Below are 23,879 nucleotides of genomic sequence, written 5' to 3' on the forward strand. Positions count from 1 at the left end.
ATTCACATACCATACAATTCATTCATTTACAGTGTGTAATTCAGTGGTTTTTAGTACATTCACAGAGTTATGCTTTCATCATCATGTTTTATTTTAGAATATTTTCACTGTGTGAAAGAGAAATTGTCACACTCCAAGCCATAATCTGCTAATCTAATTTCTGTCTCTATAAATTTCCATACACTGGACATTTCATAGAAATGGAATTTATAATAGGTGGTCTTGGTGAATTTTTTTACTTAGTTCTGATCTCTAAAACTATCCTTCTTAATGTGTATTTCTTTATTAGTGAAATTAATCATCTCAAAACATTTTTAGTTATTTCCATTTTATTGGCAGCTAACTTACTGTGTATCAAAATCAGTTACAAATGTAATCCATCTTATAGCTAGCGTATTTTCTAAATATTTCTAGAAGAACCTTATGAGTACACTTCACCCCATGTGACTGAACCTCCAAAAGCAAATCATAGAACCTCCAGGGCTGGGTCAATCATTTATAAAGCCATCCAGCTTCCTTCGTTGAATAAAGAAACTTCAGGTAATGTACAATGTGATTTTTTTAAATTAGTAAAACTTTAATTGTGTGGAAATAACCAGATCATACTATCCTTAGTCATATAACCAGTTTTGCTAACCATAAGTGAAAATAAACACTGATTAAGCTTACCTAACATGTATGCATTCTTAGTGAATGAGTAGTGTCCCTGGCATAGCTCTTCTTCCCTGCCACCAATAAATTGGAGCTCCATGTTTTTTCACAACCTTCCTTCCTTCCTTTTTTTTCCCCTAAAGATTTATTTATTTGAGAGAGAGAAAAAGAGAATACACATTGAGCAGGGGGAGGGGCAAAGGAAAGAATCTCAAGTAGACACCCTGCTGAGTGGGGAGACCCATGTGGGTCTCAATCTGAGGACCCTGAGATCATGACTTGAGTCAAATGCTTAACTGAATAAGCCACCCAGGTGTCCCACTCAACCTTCCATTCTTGCTCACCATTATGATAAACCCATTTTATAATCCTCTGTTTTAGATTTATATATTCCCTTTTTGTACAATCCCAAGTAGGATCTGCAATACAGAGACTCAACATGAGAGTAGATTGGAAGGAAAATAAACATGTTTTCCCTTTCCCTTCATTACTATCTCCCCAGGTATCTAATCCATTAATATCTAGGAACTAATTTAGAGAATCCATTCCTTATCATTGCTCCAGAGGCATTATCTAATCATTACCCTACTGTATTTCCCATAGATACTGAGTTCAAAGGTTTTTTTTTTTAATGTAGATTATTATTTGGCCTATTATATTTTCTAAAGCCCCAAATAATTATATATACTACCAATACTTTCACCAGTTTGTCTTTCTAACTCTGCATCTTTATCTCTTACCATTATACCCATTGGTTGCCTTTTCCCATTCTGTGGAAGTGTAATTCAGAAATAAAATAAATTTTTTAAAGGATTTTATTTATTTGACAGAGATCACAAGTAGGCAGAGAGAGAGAGGGAAGCAGGCTCCCTGCTGAGCAGACAGTCTGATGCAGGGCTCGATCTCAGGACTCTGAGACCATGACCTGAGCCAAAGGCAGAGGCTTAACCCACTGAGCCACCTAGGCGCCCCTCAGAAATAAAATAAATTTGACTATTAACTGAAGTAAGGCAGATTGGGCAAATAAGTCTTCTCTGAAATTAGAAAAATTAATTATAATATGCTCTTTATGTTCAGATAAGCTATCTTTGCCTTCCTACTAACTGCCAGACAATGTCAGATTCACCTACTTCATATCACCTATAATACTGTTTTCCATTCATTTAGCTCCTAGTTTACCTACAAGTTAGGGTTTCCTTTCAAGATTTTTATTTATTTATTAGAGAGAGAGCGAGCACGTGCATTAGAGACTGAGAGAAAGAGAAAGCAGGAGCAGAATCAGTGAGAGAAGGAGAAGCAGATTCCCCCTCTGGGCAGAGAGCTCAACATGGAGCTTGATCCCAGGACCCTGGGATCATGACCAAAGCTGAAGGCAGATGCTTAATCGATGAGCCACCCAAGTGCCCCCATTTTTTTTTTTCCTAAGCTACAGCTTTCTCTTTGATGGGGGTGTTAATTATAAGCAGTAATGTTGCCTAAAGAAACAAAAAAGAGGAAGAGAATAAGAACTAAGAAATAGTCTGAATAATCTACGATCTAAATTTCTATTCATAAGAGAATAGTAATAGTAATCTTTTTTGTGGATGGAATAGAAATGATTCTATCATAATGTTTTTATTTTTCATCAAATAATCAAGCCTTTTAATCTAAAAATAATGACATAAACATTTCTTAAGCAAACACTTGCCTTAAGGAAATGGAAGAATTCAAAATGTTTTATTTCTCTGTAAGACATATATTGTAGAAATTCAACACATTAATTTAGTAAATTTTCCCCAGTAACTTTGAGAAAACATCATCTAAATGTCCCACATTCTGCTTTTTATTTTAGCATATTTTTCTTGAACATACTGAAACTATTTTCTTTATTACATTATTTTGTTTTTAACAGTGTTCAAAATATGTATCATGATGATAGTATTTCTAAACATGTCTGTTTAGAAACCACGAGCACTAGTTTTTTCACTGTGGTTATATAAAATTTTTTAAAGATATTCTGTTTTATATAAAAATTTTATATGAGAATTTATCAATTTAATTGTTAAAGTAGTTTTTTATTGTAATACTTAAAAAAAGCTCTTCCTCAGGTATTTTTACATACACTATTTCTATTATTTCTTTTTCTGGATTTGCACTCTTACTGGTTTTGTTTATAAATATCAAATGACCAACAAGGAAAAACAAGAGAGAAAATAAGTGTGTTAGTAAAGGTCTTCTAAATTATTTTTTAAAATTTAAGGAAACTGTGCTTTAGAAGTGGGTTAAGATTTATTATAAATGTTTAAAAGTTAAAATCAGGACATTTCTAAGATAATATTGTTATTTTCATTTTTTAGGGCATCCAAAAAATTCTATCTCAAAAAAACATGTTGGATTTACGAATACTCTGCCTTCTATAATCTCTACAACTAGAAAACCTATCTATGAAGGTAAAAAAAATCACTGCTATATAAAGACAAATGAAATAAAACTTTATACTGTGTTTCCATTGTTTCTATTTGCCAATCACCTTAAACCTATGGACTCCCTTTCCCAGACAACCATGAGTCAATGAGTCAAGTATATTTTTCTAAAGCTTTCTTTAAACATGTGTTACGCACACACACACACATACACAGACACACAACTATATATGTTAAGTTTGCTGGTTCTATACATAATAGAATCATTTGGATGGATCCTACTTACCTCCAATATAGATAAATTGGTAATATAGATTTCTTTTTTATATCATACCTTTAAGTTGCTTTATGGTATTCTATAATGTGAATGTGCTATATTTTATTCACCATTCTTCTACTGAATTACATTTAGATTTTTATCAATGTACTTTTTGCTGTTATTGGCAATGGTACAATAAATTTCACCATGTGTGTGTGTGTGTGTGTGTATATATACACACCATGGAGATTATATTTCTATAAAATAGAGCATGTAAACATGTATTAAAGGTATCTATGTTTTTTATTTAATATATAAATCAAATTACTTTTCAAATGATCATAGTTAATTCTGCTTGTAAATTCATGAAAGACTCGTATCCCAGCATCATAGCCAGCACTAGACTTTTCATAGATCGAAACATTTTATATTGTTAAGATATCAATACTATACAAAGTGTTCTACAGATTCAGTGTGATACCTGTCAAAATCTCAGGAATGTTTTCTAAAGAATAAAAAAATTCTATGCTAAAATTCATATGGAATCTTAAAGGATCCTGAATAATCAAAATAATCTTGAAAAATAACAAAGCTGGAGGACTCACACTTCATTATTTTGAAACTTACTACAAAGCAACAGTAAGCAAAACAGTGTGGTACTGGCATAAAGACGGACATACAAAATAAGGATAGAGGATAGAGAACAAAGAAAGCACCACATATATGGTCAAATGACTTTTGGCAAGGATACCAAGACCATTCAATGGGGAAAGGAGAATTTGGTACTGGAGAAACTGGATATCCACATACTAAAGAGTGAAATGAGATCCCTATCTTATACCTTACCTTATAGTTCAAAGTAGATGAAAGATCTAAAACCAAGTGCTAAGCTATAAAAGTCTTAGGTAAAAATGTAGGGAAAAATCTAAGGCATTTTATTTGATAATAATTTGTTGGGTACAACACCAAAGGTGCAGCCAAACAAAGAAAGACAGATTTTATCACAATGTAAAAATTATTCATCAAGAGGCAAGGTTAGTAAAGTAAAAGGGAAATCCACAGAATGGGAGAAAAAAACTTGCAAATCATATATCTGAATAGCAGTTAACAACCAGAATATATAGAGAGCTCTTAAAGACTCAACAATGAAAACAAAAAACTTTATAAAACAGTGGAAAAAGGACTTTAGCAGACATTTCTCCAAAGGAGAGATACAGATAGCCAATAGGCCCATGAAAATATGGTAGACATCACTATTCATTAAGGAAATGAAAATCAAAACAACAATGAGATATCACTTCATATCCAGGATCGCTATTATGAAGACAAAAAAGGAAAAAAGGAAAGAAAATAAACATTGGTGAGAATATGAAGAAATTGGGATTCCTACTAATTGTAAGAATGTGAAATGGTACAACTACTATGGAAAATAGTATGGTTATTCCTCAAAATATTAAATAAAGCATTACCAAATGATTCAGCAATTCCCATTCCAGATATATGCCCAAAAGAATGAAAGCAGGGACATGAAAGCATCTTTGTTTATAGCGACATCATTCACAACAGCCAAAAGATAAAAGTCATTCAAGTGTCCAACAGTGATGAATGAACTAAAAAAGTATGGCATATGGATGTGATGGAATATTATTCAGCCTGAAAAGGAAAGAAAATCTGATAACAGTATGTTATAGCACATAACATGGATGAATATGGAAGACATTATGCTAGGTGGAGTAAGCCAATCACAAAAGGAGAAACAGTGTATGATTGCACTTACATGAGTGAAGTATCCTCATATGGTCAAATTCATAGAGACAGTAAGTAGAATGATGGTTGCCAGGAGCTGGGGAAATGGGAATGGAGAATTACTTCTTAATGGGTAGAGTTTCAATTTTGCAAGATGAAAAAGTTCTGAAGATCATTGGTAATGACTACACAGTGTGAATGCACTTAGTGCCACTGAACTACACACTTAAAAATGGTTTAAATGGTAAATTATACATTATTTATATTATTTATGTAAATATAAAATTATTTATATTTTATAATAAAAATAATAAATGTTAGTAAAAATGTTTTTTTTCTTGAATGAGGGTTATTTATATTTAATGAGAACTAAGCATATTTTAATATTAGCTATTTTAATTTTCTCCATGAATTACCTATTTATAGTCTTTGCTTATTTTTCTGTTAGTTGCTTTTGTTATTGTAGAAGTTTTTTTGTACAATAGGATTTTAATTTTTTAAAAATTTTTCCATCAATTCAAATTTACAGAGAAATTGAAGGAAATCCAGAAGGAATTTTCATATAGCTTATATATACCTAGATTCATTACTTGTTCATATATTATCTTTTTGTCTTACCATTTTCTCTAAGCTCACATATATATGTATGTGTGTGTGTCTATCACAAACATCATTTTTTTCTGAACTATATAAGGGTAACTTGGAAGAAAGTGTATTCTTATCTGTGTATTGCTTTATATCTAAGCACAGAATAAACACTATAAAAATAAATGAAAATAAAATATAATGTAGTTATTAGTTAACCACCACACTCAGGCCAGGGACAAAACACTGTCCACAGAGGTCAAGGAGAGCTTCTGCAGAAAATTAGCCTGAAGGATAGAGCAGCCAGAACACAACAGTAGAGAACATGCAGCACATATCAAAGACATCCCCTGAAGTACCAGACCCTGAGCACTATATATGACTTCTTCCCCATAAGGCCATTATTTTCAGGAGCAAGAGACGTTTCTGGCTTTTCTAACACAGAGAAGAAGGCAAGGACTTAGACAAAATATAAAGATGGAGGAATTTATCCCAAATGAAAGAACAGTATAAGGCCATGGCTAGAGATCTAAGTGAGAAAGATACAAGTAACATACCTGATGGAGAACTTAAAGCAAGCAACAATCATGAGACTACTCACTGAGCTTAAGAAAAGAATGGAAGACTTCAGGGAGGCTCTTACCCCAAGAGTTAAAAAAAGAATCAGTCAGAAAGGAAAAATGCAATAACTGAGATTAGAAATGGGCTGGTTGTGGGGCGCCTGGGTGGCTCAGTGGTTAAAGCCTCTGCCTTCGGCTCAGGTCATGATCCCAGGGTCCTGGGATCGAGCCCCGCATCGGGCTCTCTGCTCAGTGCAGAGCCTGCTTCTCTCTCTCTCTCTCTGCCTGCTTCTCTGCCTACTTGTGTTCTCTGTCTGTCAAATAAATAAATAAAATCTTAAAAAAAAAAAATGGGCTGGTTGCAATGAACAACACAAGGCTAAAAGAAGTAGTAGAATGAATAAGTGATATAAAAGACAGAATAATGTAAAATAATGAAGCTGAACATTCCATATTATGTAATATGAGAACAAAAGTGGGGAACCCAGTGACTCCATCAAATATAATAACATTTGTATTATAGAAGAAGGAGAGAAAAGGGGTCAGGAAATTTATTTGAGGAAGTCACAGCTGAAAACTTTCCTAGTGTGAAGAAGGAAACAGACTACAGATACAGGAGGAATAGAGGACCCCCAACAAAAACAATGAAAGCAGGCCAACACCAACACATATTGTAATTAAATTTGCAAAAATATAGTGATTAAGAAAACATTTTAAAAGCAGCAAGATTAAAGAAAGACAGTAACATACATACAAAGGAAACCCCATAAGGCTAGCTAGAGATTTTAAGCAGAAACTTCCCAAGAGTTACATGACATATTCAAAGTGCTGAATGGGAAAATCAGCAGCCAAAAATACTCTATCCAGCAAGGCTATCATTCAGAATAGTAGGAGAGAGAAAGTGTTTCCCACACAAAAACTAAAGGAGTTTGTGACCACCAACCCAGGCCTGCAAGAAATACTAAAGGGGATTCTTTGAGTGGAAAGGAGAGACTACAAATGACAAACACAGGAAAGGATAGAGAAAATCTCCAAAAACAATGACAAAGCAAGTAATAAAATACCAATAAATACATATCTATCAATAATTACTCTGAATATAAATGGACTAAATGCTCCAATAATAAGGCAAAGGGTGACAGAATGGATTTAAAAAAAGGTGCATGTTTATGCTGCCTATAAGAGACTTATTTTAGACCTAAAGACACTTGAAGATTGAAAGTGAGGGAGTGGAGAAACATTTATCATACAATGGATGCCAAAAGAAAGCTAGAGTAGCAATACTGATATTAGACAAAATAGACTTTAAAACAAAAACTGTAACAAGTGACACAATATAAATATAAAGGGGACAATCCAACAAGAGATATAATAATTGTAAATATTTAGGCACTCAACATGGGAACATTCAAATATATATTCAGTTAATAACAAAAATAAACTAATTGACGGTAATACAGTAATACAAGAGGACTTTAACACTGCACTTACATCAATGAACAGATCATCCAAACAGAAAAACAGAGAAACAGTGGCTTTGAAGGACACACCAGATGGACTCAACAGATATATTCAGAACATTCCATCCTAAAACAGCAGAATACACATTCTTTTCAATTGTACATGGAACAATCTCCAAAATAGATTACATATTAAGTAACAAATCAGGCCTCAACAAATAAAAAACATTGAAATCATACCATGAACCTTTTCTGACCACAGTGCTATGAAACTGGAAGTCAACCACAAGAAAAAAATTTGGAAAGACCACAAATACATGGAGGCTAAATTATATACTACAAAATAATGAATGGGTCCACCAGGAAATCAAAGAAGAAATTTTTAAAAATACATGGAAACAAATAAAAATGAAAACCTAGCAGTCTAAAAACCTTTGGGATGCAGCAAAGCCAGTCCTAGAGGGAATTTTATAGCAATACAGGCCTCAAGAAGCAAGAAAAGTCTCAAATACACAAATTAACCTAAGATGTAAAGGATGAAACAGAAATAAGAACAACAAATGAAGCTAAAGCCAGCAGAAGAAAGAGTAAAGATGAGAGCAGAAATAAATGATATAGAAACTTTAAAAAAAAAAAAAAAAAGGAGAAACTAGGAGCTGGTTCTTTAAAGGAAAAAAAAAAAGATAGATTTATTTATTTATTTATTTATTTGAGAGAGTGAGAGAGATCAAGCAAGTGGATGGGAACTGGCAGAGAAGTAAAGGAAGAGTGACAAGCAGACTCCACACTGATGAGCCAATACTGAGCTCCATCCCACCAGCTGAGATTATGATCTGAGCAGAAATCAAGAGCCAAACACTTAACTGAGCCACACAGGAGCCCCAAGGAGCTGCTTCTTTGAAAAAATTAATTAATTAAAATTAATAGTTTCTTTGAAAAAATTAATAAAATTGATAAGCCACTAGCCAGACTTAACAAAAGAAAAAAGACCCAAATAAATAAAATAACAAATGAGAGAATAGGAATAAACAGCCAATACCACAGAAATACAATTATAAGAAAATATTATGAAAGACTACAGGCCAACAAATTGGAAAGCCTGGAAGAGACAGATAAATTACTAGAAACATATAAACTACCCAAACTGAAACAGGAAGACAGAAAACTTGAACAGACTGATATTCAGCAAAGAAATTGAATCAGTAATCCAAAAACTCCCAAAACAAAAGTCTAAAGCCAAGTGGCTTCACAGGAAAATTCTACCACCAAACATTTAAAAAAGAATTAATACTTCTTTTTAATTCTAAAAAATAGAAAAGGAAGGGAAACTTCCAAATTCACCCTATGAAGCCAGCATTACCCTGATATCAAAACCAGATAAAGACACCACTAAAAAAGAAAACTATCCAATACCCCTGATGAACATGGATGTAAAAATTCTCAATAAAATACTAGCAAACTGAGTCCAAAAGTACATTAAAAAATATCATTCGCCATGATCAAGTGGGACTTATTCCTGGGCGCAAGGATCGTTCAATATTCACAAAGCCATCAACTTGATACATCACATTAATAAAAAAAAGATTAAGAACCATGTGATCCTTTCAATAGAAGCAAAAAAAGCATTTGACAAAATACAATGTCTATTTATGATAAAAACTCTAAACAAACTAGGGTTAGAGGGATCACACCTCAACATAAGACAGGCCATATATGAAAAACTCATAGCCAATATCACTGTGAATGGGGAACATATGAAAGGACCTTTTCCTCTACAGTCAGGAACAGGCAGGGATGTCTGCTCTCACCACTCTTATTCAACATAGCTCTGGAAGTCTTAGCCTCAGCAACCAGAAAACAAAAAGGCATCCAGATTGGCAAAGAGGTAGTTCAACCTTCATTATTTGCAGATGACCTGAAACTCTATATAAAAAACCTGAAAGACTCCAGCAAAAAACTGCCCAAACTGATAAAGGAATTAAGTCACAGGATCCAAAATCAACATATAGAATTCTGTTGAATTTCTATTTACCAATAATGAAGAAGCAGAAAGAGAAATTAAGGAATCCCATTTACAATAGAACCAAAAATAAGATACCTTGGAATAAACATAACCAAAGAGGTGAAAGACCTGTACTCTGAAAACTATAAAACACCAATAAAATAAACTGAAGATGACCCAAAGAAATGGAAAGACTTTCTGGGTTAACAAATATTGTTAAAATGTATATACTATTCAAAGCTATCTACACACTTAATACAATCCCTATCGAAATACCACCAGCATTTTTCACAGAGCTAGAACATACAATCCTAAAATTTGTATGGAGCCACAAAAGGCCCCAAATAACCAAAGCAACCCTGAAAAAGAAAAGCACAGCTGGAGGCATCACAATTCAGGGCTTCAAGTTTTATCACAAAGCTGTAGTGATCTGAACAGTATAAAATAGAAAAATAGACATATAGATCAATGGAATAGAATACAAAACCCAGAAGTGAACCCACAATTTTATGGTCAATCAATCTTTGACAAAGCAGGGAAGAATATCCTACTAAAAAAAAAAAAAAAAAAGCAGTTTCTTCAGCAAGTGGTGTTGGGAAAACTGGACAGCAACATGCAAAAAGAATGAAACTGGACCACTTTCCTACACCATAAATAAATTCAAAACAGATTAAAGTCCTAAATGTGCGACCTGAAACCATAAACATCCTAGAAGACAACAAAGACAGTAACTTCTTTGACATTGGTCATAGCCAATGTCAACTTCCTTTTTAGGTCTGTCTCCTGAGACAAAGGAAACTAAAGCAAAAATAAACTACTGGGACTTGAATAAAATAAAAAACCTTCTTCACAGTAAAGGAAACAACAAAACTAAAAGGTAACCAATGTAACAGGTAAGATATTTGGAAATGACATATCTGATAAGGGTTAGTATCCAAAATATATAAAGAACTGATAACAACTCAACACCCAAAAAACAAATAAGTTAAAAAATGGGCAGAAGACATGAATAGACATTTTTCTAAAGAAGATGGCCAACAGACGCATGAAAAGATATTCAGTATGACTGACCATCAGGGAAATACAAATGAAAACTACAGTGAGATACCACCTCACATCTGTCAGAATGGTTAAAATTAACAACACAGGAAACAATAGAAGTCAGCGAGTATGTGGAGAGAGGGAAACCTCTTGCACTGTTGGTGGGAATGCAAACTGGTGTAGCCACTGTGGAAAACAGTGCAGAAGTTCCTCAAAAGCTTAAAAATAAAACTACCCTACAATCCAGCAATTGCACTACTAGGTATTTACCAAAGAATACAAAAATACTAACTAATTTGAAGGGACACATGCATCCATATGTTTATAGCAGCATTATTTCCAATAGCAAAATTATGGAAACAGGCCATGTCCATCGACTGATGAGTGAACAAAGAAGATGTGGTATATATACACAATAGAATAGTAGTCATAAAAAAGAACAAAATCTTGCCATTTGCAATGACATGGATAGAGTTAGGGAGTGTTACACTAAATGAAGTAAGTCAGAAAAAGACATATACCATATGTATGGTGTTGGAAGTTAACTAGATTTATTGCAGTAATCATTTTGTAATATGTAGAGAAATATCAAATCACTACGTTGTACTGAGGCTAATATATATCAATTTTTTCTCCATTAAAAGTTAATAACTAAATTTTGAAAAGATAACACATCCATCTCCTCAAATAGTTAGTGATTTTTTGTGTGTGGTGTGAATGTAAGATTTATTTTCCACAACTTTCAAATATACCATACCATATTACTAACTATAAGTTACCATGTTGTACATTAGATCCTATGAACTTACTCTTCTTATAACTGAAATTCTGTACCTTTTGAACAATATCACCCTGTTTCCTCCTTCCACCAGTCCCTGGCAACCTCTATTCTATTTACTATTTCTATGATATTGGTTTGTTTGGGTTTTTTTAGATTACTTATTTAAGTGAGATTGTACAGTGTATGTCTTTCTCACTCTGATGTATTTCACTTAGCATAAATCCCTTTAGAGTTAGTCATGTGGCATTGACAAGATTTACACCCTTGTTATGGCTGAAAATAATATTCCTGTGTGTGTGCATGAACGTGTGTGTGTGTGCATGTGTGCATGTGTGCGTGTGTGTGTGTGTATCATATTATCTTTATCCAAATAACTGCCAAATAACATTTAGTTATTTCCATATCTTGGCTCTTAGGAGTAAGGCTGTAATGAACATGGGGTTGCAGACATCTCTTCAAGATACAGATTTCATTTCCTTCAGCTATATACGCAGTAATGGGATTGATGAATCATGTTAGCTCTATGTTTTATTAAAAAAAAATTTCCAAACCGTTTTCCATAATGGCTATACCAATCTGCACTCCCATCAACAGTGTATAAGTTTCCTTTTCTCCACAGTTTTGCCAACATTTGTTATTTCTTATCTTTTTGATAATAGCCATCTTAATAGATGTGAGGTGATATATTGCTTTCAATTTGCATTTCTCTGATAATGAGTGGTGTTGAGAAACTTTTCAAATACTGATTGGCCTTATCTATGTCTTCTTTGGAAAAAAAATCTATTCCATTCTTTTGCCTATTTCTTATTGGAATATTTGCTTTTTTGCTATTGAGTTATAGGAGTTCTTTATAATTTGGATATTAACCCCTAACTACACATATGGCTTGCAAATATTTATTCCCCAATGGTAGGTTGCCTTTTCAATTGATTGCTTCCTTTATTAAGAAGCTCTGTAGTTTGATGTGGTCCCACTTGTTTATTTGTTGTCTACTTATGGTATCTTTTGCAAGAAATCATTGCAAAGACCAATGTCAACGATCTTCTAAATTTTGTTTTCTTCTAGAAATTTTACAATTTTAGGTCTTACCTCTAAGTCTTTGATCAATTTTGAGTTCATATTTTGTGAGTGGTATAAAACAGGGTTGCAATTTCAGTCTCTAGATTTGGATTTCCAGTTTTTCCAGTACATTTATTGAAGAGATTTCCTTTTCTCCATTGTATATTCTGGGTGCCCATGTCAAAAATTTTTGACTATATATGTATTTATGTCTGGGCTATTTTGTCCCACAGGTCTAGATCCCTATTCTTATGCCACTACCGTAATTTTTAAAGACTACTGCTTTGTAAATAGACTGAAATCAGGAAATGTGATGAGTCCACTTTGTTATTATTGAGATTGCTTTGTCTATTTAGGGTTATTAAGAGTTCCATATGAATTTTAGGATTTTTTTTTCTATTTCTGTTAAAATCAACCCTCTTTTTAAGTCCTTTATATTTGAGCATACCATAGTTTATTTAACTAGCCCTGTGTTAGTTAAATGGGCACTTTGGTTGTTTTCAGTTTTCTAACAATGTGGCTACAAACATCATTTGAATAAATAGCTATTCTAGACTCCAGTCTTGATCTCTATCAGCTCAAACATGAGTCTTCTGCCTAAAAGGAATTGCCACTATTTGCTCCCTAACACTAATTTTATGACCCCTTTCTTTTGCAGTACACAAATTGTCTCTCAGTTAAAACTGATTTTTTGAAGAACCATAAGTATATTAAGGATAAATATCATATGTATTAAAAAAAAACAATATTCCAGTGAATTTGAAATTTTTAAAATTTCTCTGTCAATGCTTGTCAAAGTATGGTCTCTAGACTAACAGCCGGAGCATCAACTAGGAATATATTAGAAATACAAATTATTGTGCCCTACCTCAGAGCTACAGAATCAGAAGCATTAGGGTTCAAGTCCAGCAATCTGTTTTAACAAGTTTTCTGGGTGATTCTGACATAGGCTAAATTTGAAGAAGCATTGTACTCTATTTATATTGCTCTAAGTTAAGGGGTCCCAGTATCATTTCTATAGAAACATAGGTTTACGTACTTGTATGATTCATGTACTGCTTTTCCATTTCCATTTCCAGTGTTACTATTATTTATATATAATAATGTTTTCCATATGTCACATATAATAAAAATTATGTCAACTATAATGAAATTACACTTTTTTTTATAATCACACAATAACTTTTCTTTAAAGTGCCACATTCTGCTGCCCGAAATCTCTACCACGTCCCTATTTTTGAGAAAAACTAAGTTCTGGTCAAGATAAGCAACATGAGCAAATAGCAATGAAATGTGCAAATGTGGAAGCTTTATGAAAATAACACTAACTTGAAAGGATGGTGCTTATTGAACAATAGTGAGAAATACCCTACATAAATAGGGTAGACCCGGATTATGGAGGAGTTTAGTTGGTAGCAGGTAAGTTTGAATGTTTGCAATGCTTTCTCTTTTTTCTAATTTTAAAAAAGTTATATTTTAAATGATGAATGATTAAAATATTCAGCTTATTCAAATGTTAATGTTTGAACACTGCACAACAAATTTCAAAAAGGAGAGGAAGTAAACATAAATGCCTCATGACAATAACCTGATAGAGCATATTTTGTAGAATTTGAAATGGCACAAAATTTAAGTGCTAATAATTTTAAAGACATGATTCTTGCCAATCAATGTTAATAACATTAAAATATTATTTTTAACCACATCATTTTCCCTGTGCCCTGGAGAGAGTAATACTATTGGATGACATGGTCTTAAATCCAATCTGGATTATTAATGACATGAGTATTTAAATTTATAAAATATCCTTTTGAAATTTGAATACACACACACACACACACACATCTCTGCCAAAATTAGATCACTGAACATTGATATTAATCTAAGTACATGGAGTTCCATTTTGTGTCAAAAATTAAAGAAAAAATAGACTTCTTCAGAAACATAAAATGGAAAAATTAATGAAATAAGGTTATTTTCTAAAATATCTCATTTAAAGATAATGTTTATAATTTACACAGTAGTAAAAAACACATAGCTTATATGACAAATGGAAATCATAAATTGAGCTTAAAGTATCAGCTAGTAGAAAATAAATGGAATGATTCTTCACTAATGACTGATTATCTATTTTCTGAAACTGAAACATCCCAGAGGTAATACAAGAATGAGACATGTTAACAACTGTTGTGAGGGTTTTGGAGAGAATATATGCAGAAACGAATAGTAAAATTGTTATTGCAAGTTGCCAAATAATTGGGTAGTGAGCAATGTGAATTTTATGTTTCTCTCAAGAATTAATTTTTAACATAAATTTTAGTCCAACATAGCAATCTGTACTCATGAATGGCAGTTGCTGGGATTACTTAAACTGCATCCATTCCAGCTTCTCAGTTTTCCCCTATGGACTACCCAGATAACAGTGCCATATATATTATGTAATCATTTGATTAAATGAGCTAACATATATGCTAATTTAGTGCTTCTCAAGGCAGTTTACAAAATAGAATTCATCTGGAATGCTTTTAGAAAACACTAATTCTCTGTTCCCTTCCCCCGACCAATTAAACCAGATTCTCTGTAGGTGATTCAAATGTGCTGCCAGAGTTGAGAAACATGCCGCTTATTATTTGATGATATAAGGGGAATCAACGAATACTCAGAACCATATACAAATAATTGCAGCTGACTCTTTAAAAATCCAGATCTTAGAGCTACTGGAAGAGGAAATTCAATGAACAAATTCAATCTATTACTGGCTCCATTTAAAAAAATTCTCCCAAACCACCTCTTTCGTGTCAATTACAACTTTAGCTCCATAGCACTCCCCAGTAGAATTTCCTGTGATAATGGAAATTTTCTGTACCTGTGCCTTCTAATAAGGGAATTGTGAGTCATATGCAGTTGTTGAACTCTTGAGATGTGGCTAGTGTGACTAAGAATCTAGATCTTTAATTTTAATTAGTTTAAATCTAAATAGCCATATGTGGTTTGTGGTTCCCATATTGGATAGCACTACTCAAAATTTATCACTGATCCAAGAGTTAATCAGGACCTGGGAAGGCAGTGAACTATTCAGAAAAATATATAGGAAATATTTTTGTTGATTAATGACTGGCATAAGTAAAAACAGATCCCTGGAGAAGTAGGGGCAGGAATAGTATTTGAACAGTGTTGTTGGATAAAATGTAGTGCTTTTTTACAGTAGCAGGATGTGCCTTAATACAGAGTAGACAATGTCAGTTTCAACCAAGAATAATATTTTAATTCTTCAAATTAGACCAGAATTAAGGCAAAAGTGAGTAGGATCTATACCTTTGGAAGGCTTTGGCTGTAATAAAAAATAAGGCAAGCCCTTTCCCTTTTTAACAATGCTGTTAAAAAATTATTCTGACGTTTGTTTAAATGATAATGAAGGCTTTATTTTTTGTATTATGATATGTTAGTCACCATAGAGTACATCATTAGTTTTTGATGACTTTATTCAGGACTACTTGAATATGGCACGGAGATTGAACTCAATTCCAAATACAGCAAAGAGAGCTGGGGATTTACAGCCAATGAGCAGAGTGATGAAGTCAATATGAAATTGCAAAAGGAGACATCAAGTGTAGGAGCGTTCCTACCAAGTTAGCTGAACAGTATTTTTGCTAAAAGCAGACCAAGTCCTCGTCAAAAAGGTGGCTTAGAGAAGCCTAACTATATAATTTGCTGAAGGTGTGAGTCCTTCCCAAAGTCCAGCTAAAATCAACTTTTTGGCATTGAGAGAAAGATCACTGATTTTGAAAACTAAAAGTTCCAAATAATATTTTTTAAATGGCATGCAATTAATGTAACATATGCTCTAATAACAAGAGATACATAAAACTGAAGGTTTCAAAAATGTATGTGTGTATATTAGAGGCTGAATTAAATGAAAGTTCTAATTACTTGGTTTATTTTCAGAATTCTTCTTTACCATCTGGAACAAACTTGAAACTCAAGAGCAAAGCTTTTTTGTTGCTGATGTTAAGAAAGGAGCTCTATGCTGAAGCTCCAGCTTGCTTCTATTCACTAATAGTCCTGTAATATCTTCAGGTGTGATGCAAAACAAATTAAATAAAATTTGATCAATGCATGTTTTGATAATGTCATGTTTATTTAAGTGTCATATTTTTGCAAATACATTTTATATGATGTTATATAGAAAAAAGTCATCTTCATACATTTCTTACACTTCCAGGTAAAATAATTTAAATTTAGAAAATATCTTGCTTTATCTTTTTCACATTAAAACTGGAAATTCATTGAAGAGGTCACAACAAGGTCTTTATTCCTTATATAATATTTAGTAAACCTACGAATCATAGGTAAATATTTAATAAAACTACAAATCATACCACTAGCTGTAGTTGAACTATGAAAGATTTATAAACTCTAAGGACATACTCTGTATGGGAATGTTGTTAGTAATGAATATCAAGTTAAATTGATGCTAGTACTAAAAGGAATATTGAAAAGAATAAGGAAAAAACTTATAAATATTGAATGAGTAGTAGTCCAGTGTCTTTATGTGATCTTGTTTTCCCTTTTGGCCCTGAGATTGATGGATGATCATGCTGATGCTGATATAATATGCTCCTAATTATGTGGAAATTTGTTTTAATTTTTTTAAGATTATTTATTTGAGACAGAGAGAGCGTGAGGTGGGGGAGGAGCCGAGGGAGAGGGACAAGCAGACTCTGTGCCAAGCAGGAAGCCCGAGGCCAGGTTCGATTTCCATGACCTTGATATCATGACCTGAGCTGAAATCAAGAGTTGGATGCATGCGGCGCCCGGGTGGCTCAGTTGCTTAAGTGGCTGCCTTCAGCTCGGGTCATGATTCCAGGGTCCTAGGATTGAGCCCCACACCAGGCTCCCTGCTCAGCAGAGAGCCTGCTTCTCTCTCCCGCTCTCCCTGATGCTCTGCTTACTTGTGCTCTCTCTCTCTCTGTCAAATAAACAAATAAAATATTTTTTAAAGAGTTGGAGGCTTAACCGACTGAACTAACTACCCAGGTGCCACTGTTTTATTTATTTTTAAAATATGTTGTCAACTTTTACTATACATAGATATTAATTATTATTTTGGTTTCTTATCTACTTAAAAATCCAAATGAAATAAAATTAAATGAAATAATACACCTATGTATTAAATTGGATTTTTTTCCAGTATCCAAAATTATTGTATCATCTCAAATGTGTTTATATTGATAGGCTAATGTTTTACTGGAAAGAATCAATAGGAATTTAAATTTCTATATTTAAGAATTTGATCTTTCATATACAGGGGCTCAGTACAAAATATACAGTCATTGTAGATCCCAGAGATAGATTTAAAGTGATTTTTTATAACATTCTTGGTGCCTCTCAATGATACACAGAAAAATTTTTAAGTCGAATACATACATACTCCATCAGCTTAGCAATTTTTGAAAAAATATAAGACCTAGGTACAGGGAAATACTTTATATCACTTTACCTACCTACAGAATATATTTCTTTAAACAACCTTAGAGTTTGAAAGATGAGTTGTAACAAATCATATACAACATAAAATTCTTTTTTTATGTTTCTTCCAATATTTAATAAAACATTTCAAATGTACAGAAAAGTTGGAAGAATCATATAGAACAATCACCATCAAATTCTCCAATGACCATTTTGTTGTATTTATTAGATCACATATACATTGAACTATCCATCCCTCTGTTAATCCAACAATTCAGCTTGATTTCAGATGTATTTCAGGTAAGCTGTAAACTAATTTTGATACATATATTTATTTTTTAACATATGATGTGTTATTTGTTTCAGGGGTTACAGGTCTGTGATTCATCACTTACATAATTTGCAGTGCTCACCATAGCACATACCCTCCCCAATGTCCATCACCCAGCCACCCAATTCCTCACACGCCCTTCCCATCCAGCAACCCTCAGTTTGTTTCCTGAGATTAAGAGTGTTTTATGGTTTGTCTCCCTCTCTGGTTTCATCTTGTTTCATTTTTCCTTCCCTTCCCCTATGATCCTCTGTCTTGTTTCTCAAATTCCTTATATCAGTGAGATCATACAATTGTCTTTCTCTGATTGACATATTTCGCCTCCCATAGTACTCTAAAGTTCCATCCATGTCATTGTAAATGGCAAGATCTGTGTTTCTTATGGCTGCATAGTATTCCATCACACACACACACACACACACACACACCACATCTTCTTTATCCATTCATCTGTTGATAGATATCTATGCTTTTTCCATAGTTTGGCTATTGTGACATTGCTGCTATAAACATTTGGGTGCACATGCCCCTTCAGATCACTGCATTTGTATCTTTAGGGTAGATACCCAGTAGTGCAATTGCTGGATCACTTCAACTTTTTGAGGAACCTCCATACTGTTTTCCAGAGTGGCTGTACCAGCTTGCATTCCTCCCAACAGTCTAAGAGGGTTCCCCTTTCTCCACATCTTCGCCAACACCTGTTGTTTCTTATCTTGTTAATCTAAGCCATTCTGACTGGTGTGAGGTGGTATCTCACCGTGGTTTTGATTTGCATTTCCCTGATGCCGAGTGATGTTGAACACTTTTTCATGTGTCTGTTGGCCATCTGGATGTCTTCTTTGCAGAAATGTCTGTTCATGACTTTTGCCCATTTTTTGACTGGATTACTTGTTCTTTGGGTGTTGAGTTTGATAAGTTCTTCATAGATTTTGGATACTAGCCCTTTATGTGATATGTCATTTGCAAATATCTTCTCCCATTCTGTCAGTTGTCTTTTGGTTTTGTTGACTATTTCCTTTGCTGTTCAAAAGCTTTTGATCTTGAGGAAGTCCCAAAAGTACATTTTTGCCCTTGCTTCCCTTGCCCTTGGTGATGTCTTTAGGAAGAAGTTGCTGCAGCTGAGGTTGAAGAGGTTGCTGCCTGTGGTTCTCCTCAAGGATTTTGATGGATTCCTTTCTCACATTGAGGTCCTTCATCCATTTTGATTCTATTTTTGTGTGCGGTGTAAGGAAATTGTTCAGTTGCATTTTTCTGCATGTGGCTGTCCAATTTTCCCAACACCATTTGCTAAAGAGACTTTTTTTTTCCCCCCTATTGGACATTCTTTCCTACTTTGTCAAAGATTAGTTGACCCTAGAGTTGAGGGTCCATTTCTGGGCTCTCTATTCTGTTCCATTGATCTATGTGTCTGTTTTTGTGCCAGTACCATATTGCCTTGACGATGACAGCTTTGTAATAGAGCTTGAAGTCTAGAATTGTAATGCCACCAACTTTGGCTTTCTTTTTCAACATTCTTCTGGCTATTCGGGGTCTTTTCTGGTTCCTTATAAATTTTAGGATTATTTGTTACATTTCTTTGAAAAAAAATTGATGGTATTTTGATAGGGATTGCATTAAATGTGTAGATTGCTTTGGGTAGCATAGACATTTTCACAATATTTGTTCTTCCAATCCATGAGCTTGGAACGTTTTTTCATTTCTTTGTGTCTTCCTCGATTTCTTTCATGAGTACTTAATAGTTTTCTGAGTACAGACTTTTTGCCTCTTTGGTTAGATGTATTCCTAGGTATCTTATGGTTTTGGGTGCAATTGTAAATGGGATCAACTCCTTAATTTCTCTTTCTTCTGTCTTGTTGGTGGTGTTTAGAAATGCATCTGATTTCTGTGCATGATTTTATATACTAACAGTTTACTGAATTCCTGTATGAGTTCTAGCAGTTTTGGAGTGGAGTCTTTGGGTTTTCCACATAAAGTCTCATATCATCAGCAAAGAGTGAGAGTTTGACTTCTTCTTTGGCAATTCAGATGCCTTTTATTTCTACTTCATGTATAATTCCTTTCACAACTTGGTATTTAAAAGGTGATCACTTGGGGGCTTTTGACTGAACCTGGATGACTCCATCATTAAGCATCTTCCCTTAAACTCAGGTCATGATCCCAGGGTCCTGGATCAAGGCCCTCATCTGGCTAACTGCTCAGCAGCGGGAAGCTTACTTCTCCCTCTCCCACTCCCTTTGCTTTGTGTTCCCTGTCTTGCTGTGTCTCTCCCTGTCAAATAATAAATAAAATCTTTTAAAAAATAAAGAAAGGTGATCATTTGGCCTCTAAAGTGCACCTAGTTACAGTGATTTTTCTCTTTCCTTTCTCTGTTTGGTAGAGAGAAAAATCCCTCTTTCTCTTTCTCTTTGGTAGAAAATGAATTAGTTTTTTTTTTTTTTTGATTGGAGTATAATTAACATACAGTGTTATATAGTTTCAGATGTACAATATAAAGATTCAATAATTCTACAGATTTCTCAATCCTCATAAAGATAAGTTTACGCTTAATCCATTTCATTTCATTTATCCCGACACCCACCTTTCCTCTGGCAACCACCAGTTTCTTCTCTGTAGTTAGGAGTCTGTTTTGTTTCCTTTTTTCTTTATTAGTTTTGTTTATTAAATTCCACATCTGAGTGAAATAATATGACATTTGCCTTTCCCTGACTGATTTATTTCACTTAGCATTATGCCATCTAGATCCACCCATGTTGTTGCAAATGGCAAGATTTCATTCTTTTTTGTGGCTGGATAATATTCTACTATATATACACCACATCTACTTTTTTTTTTTTTACTGTGTTCAGGTACCCAACATACAATACATCATTAGACATTTTAAGAATATTTATTCTTCCAACCCATGAGCATGGGATGTTTTTCCACCTCTTTGTGTCTTCTTCAATTTCTTTCAGAAGTGTTTTGTAGTTTCTGAAATATAACCTAACATCTTTGGTTAGGTTTATTCTTAGGTATCTTATGGTTTATGATGCAGTTGGAAATGAAATTGATTCCTTAATTTATGTTTCTTTAGTCTCGTTGTTGCATAGAAATGCAACTGATTTATGGGCATTGATTTTGTATATTGCCATGCTGAATTGCTGAATGAGTTCTAGTAATTTGGGAGTGGAGTCTTTTGGGGTTTCCACATAAAGTATCATGTCATCTGCAAAGAGAGAGAGCTCTTGACTTCTTTGACAATATGAATGCCTTTGACTTCTTTTTGTTGTCTGATTGCTGATACTTAGACTTCTAGTACTAAGTTCAACAATAATGGTGAGAGTGGGCCTTCCTGTCATGTTCCCGATCTTAAAGGAAAAGCTCTCAGTTTTTCCCCATTGAGAATGATATTTTCTGTCGGCTTTTCATAGATAGCATTTATGATACTGAATTATGTTCCCTCTATCCCTATACTCTGAAGAGTTTTAATCAGGAAAGGATGCCGTATTTTGTCAAATGCTTTTTCTGCATCAATTGAGAGGATGTGCTCTATCATGTTGATTAATTTCCAAATATTGAACCAGCCTTGCAGCCCAGGAATAAATCCCATCTGGTCGTGGTGAAAAATCCTTTGAACGTACAGTTGAATCCTATTGGCTAGGATCTTGTTGAATATTTTGGTATCCATGTTCATCAGAGATATTGGTCTGTGATTCTCTTTTCTGATGGGGTCTTTGGTTTGGGTATCAGGATACCACTGGCCTCATAAAACAATTTTGGAAGTTTTCCTTCCATTTCTAGTTTTTGAAACAGCTTCAGTAGATTAGGTATTATTTCTTCTTTAAATGTTTGGTAGAATTCCCCTGGGAAGCCATCTGGCCTTGGACTACTGATTTATTTTTGGGAGGTTTTTGATTAACTGTTTCAATTTCCTTGTGGGTTATATGTCTGTTCTGATTGTCTCTTTCTTCCTGTTTCAGTCTTGGTAGTTGATGTTTCCAGGAATGCATCCATTTCTTCCAGATTGCCTAATCTGTTGGCATATAGCTGTTGCTAATAAGTTTTAACAATAGTCTATCTCCTTGGTGTTGGTTCTGATCTATCCCGTTTCCTTCATGATTTTTTTATAATTTTTTTATTTTTTATTAACATATAATCTATTATTAGCCCCTGGGCTACAGGTGTGTGAATCACCACGTTTGCACACTTCACAGCACTCACCATAGCACATACCTTCCCCAATGTCCATAACCCCACCACTCTCTCCCTACCCCCATCCCTCTGGCAACCCTAAGTTTGTTTTGTGAGATTGAGTCTCTTATGGTTTGTCTCCCTCCTGATCTCATCTTGTTTCATTTATTATTTTCCTACCTCCCAAACCCCACCCCCACATTGCCTCCCAACTTCCTCATATCAGGAAGATCGTATGATAAATGTCTTTCTCTGATTGACTTATTTTGCTAAGCATAATACCCTCTAGTTCCATCCATGTCATTGCAAATGGCAAGATTTCCTTTGATGGCTGCATAGTATTCCATTGTATATATATATACACCATATCTTCTTTATCCATTCATCTGTTGATGGACATCTAGGTTCTTTCCATAGTTTGGCTATTGTGGACAATGCTGCTATAAACATTTGGGTGCATGTGCCCCTTCAGATCACTACATTTGTATTCTCAAGGTAAATACCCAGTAGTGCGATTGCTGGGTTGTAGGGTTAGCTCTATTTTCAATTTTTTGAGGAACCTCCATGCTGTTTTCCAGAGTGGTTGCACCAGCTTGCATTCCCACCAACAGTGTAGGAGGGTTTCCCCTTTCTCCGCATCCTCCCCAGCATCTGTCATTTCCTGACTTGTTAATTTTAGCCATTCTGACTGGTGTGAGGTGGTATCTCATGGTGGTTTAGATTTGTATTTCTCTGATGCCAAGTGATGTGGAGCATTTCTTCATGTGTCTGTTGGCCATTTGTATGTCTTCTTTGAAGAAATGTCTGTTCATATCTTTTGCACATTTCTTGATTGGATTATTTGTTCTTTGGGTGTTGAGTTTAACAAGTTCTTTATAGATTTTGGATACTAGCCCTTTATCTGATATGTTGTTTGCAAATATCTTCTCCCATTCTGTCAGTTGTCTTTTGGTTTTGTTGGCTGTTTCTTTTGCTGTGTGAAAGCTTTTGAACTTGAGGAATTCCCAAAAATTCATTTTTCCCCTTGCTTCCATTGCCTTTGGCGATGTTCCTAGGAAGAAATTGCTACAGCTGAGGTTGAAGAGGTTGCTGCCTGTGGTTCTCAAGGATTTTGATGGATTCCTGTCTCACATTGAGGTCCTTCATCCATTTTGAGTCTATTTTTGTGTGTGGTGTACGAAAATGGTCCAGTTGCATTTTTCTGCATGTGGCTGTCCAATTTTCCCAACACCATTTGTTGAAGAGACTGTCTTTTTTCCATTGGACATCCTTTCCTGCTTTGTCAAAGATTAGTTGACCATAGATTTGGGTCTATTTCTGGGCTCTCTATTCTGTTCCATTGATCTATGTGTCTGTTTTTGTG

General features: G+C 34.2%; 1 protein-coding gene across 1 annotated transcript in view; it reads left to right on the forward strand.

Annotated features, from left to right (window-relative positions):
* LOC116855276 (coiled-coil domain-containing protein 7-like) overlaps positions 1-16,625 on the forward strand; it is a 93,237-nt gene extending 76,612 nt beyond the window's left edge. The window contains exons 7-10 of the mRNA XM_032837882.1: positions 415-540; positions 2,988-3,080; positions 13,742-13,965; positions 16,492-16,625. Of these exons, the coding sequence (XP_032693773.1) occupies positions 415-540; positions 2,988-3,080; positions 13,742-13,797 (275 nt within the window). The 3' untranslated portion in view covers positions 13,798-13,965; positions 16,492-16,625. The remainder of the gene's footprint in view (positions 1-414; positions 541-2,987; positions 3,081-13,741; positions 13,966-16,491) is intronic.
* Positions 16,626-23,879: the final 7,254 nt, after the last annotated feature.

Source organism: Lontra canadensis, unplaced genomic scaffold, assembly GCF_010015895.1.
Source record: "Lontra canadensis isolate GAN:19392208 unplaced genomic scaffold, GSC_riverotter_1.0 scaffold100, whole genome shotgun sequence".
Classification (NCBI taxonomy): Eukaryota; Metazoa; Chordata; class Mammalia; order Carnivora; family Mustelidae; genus Lontra; species Lontra canadensis.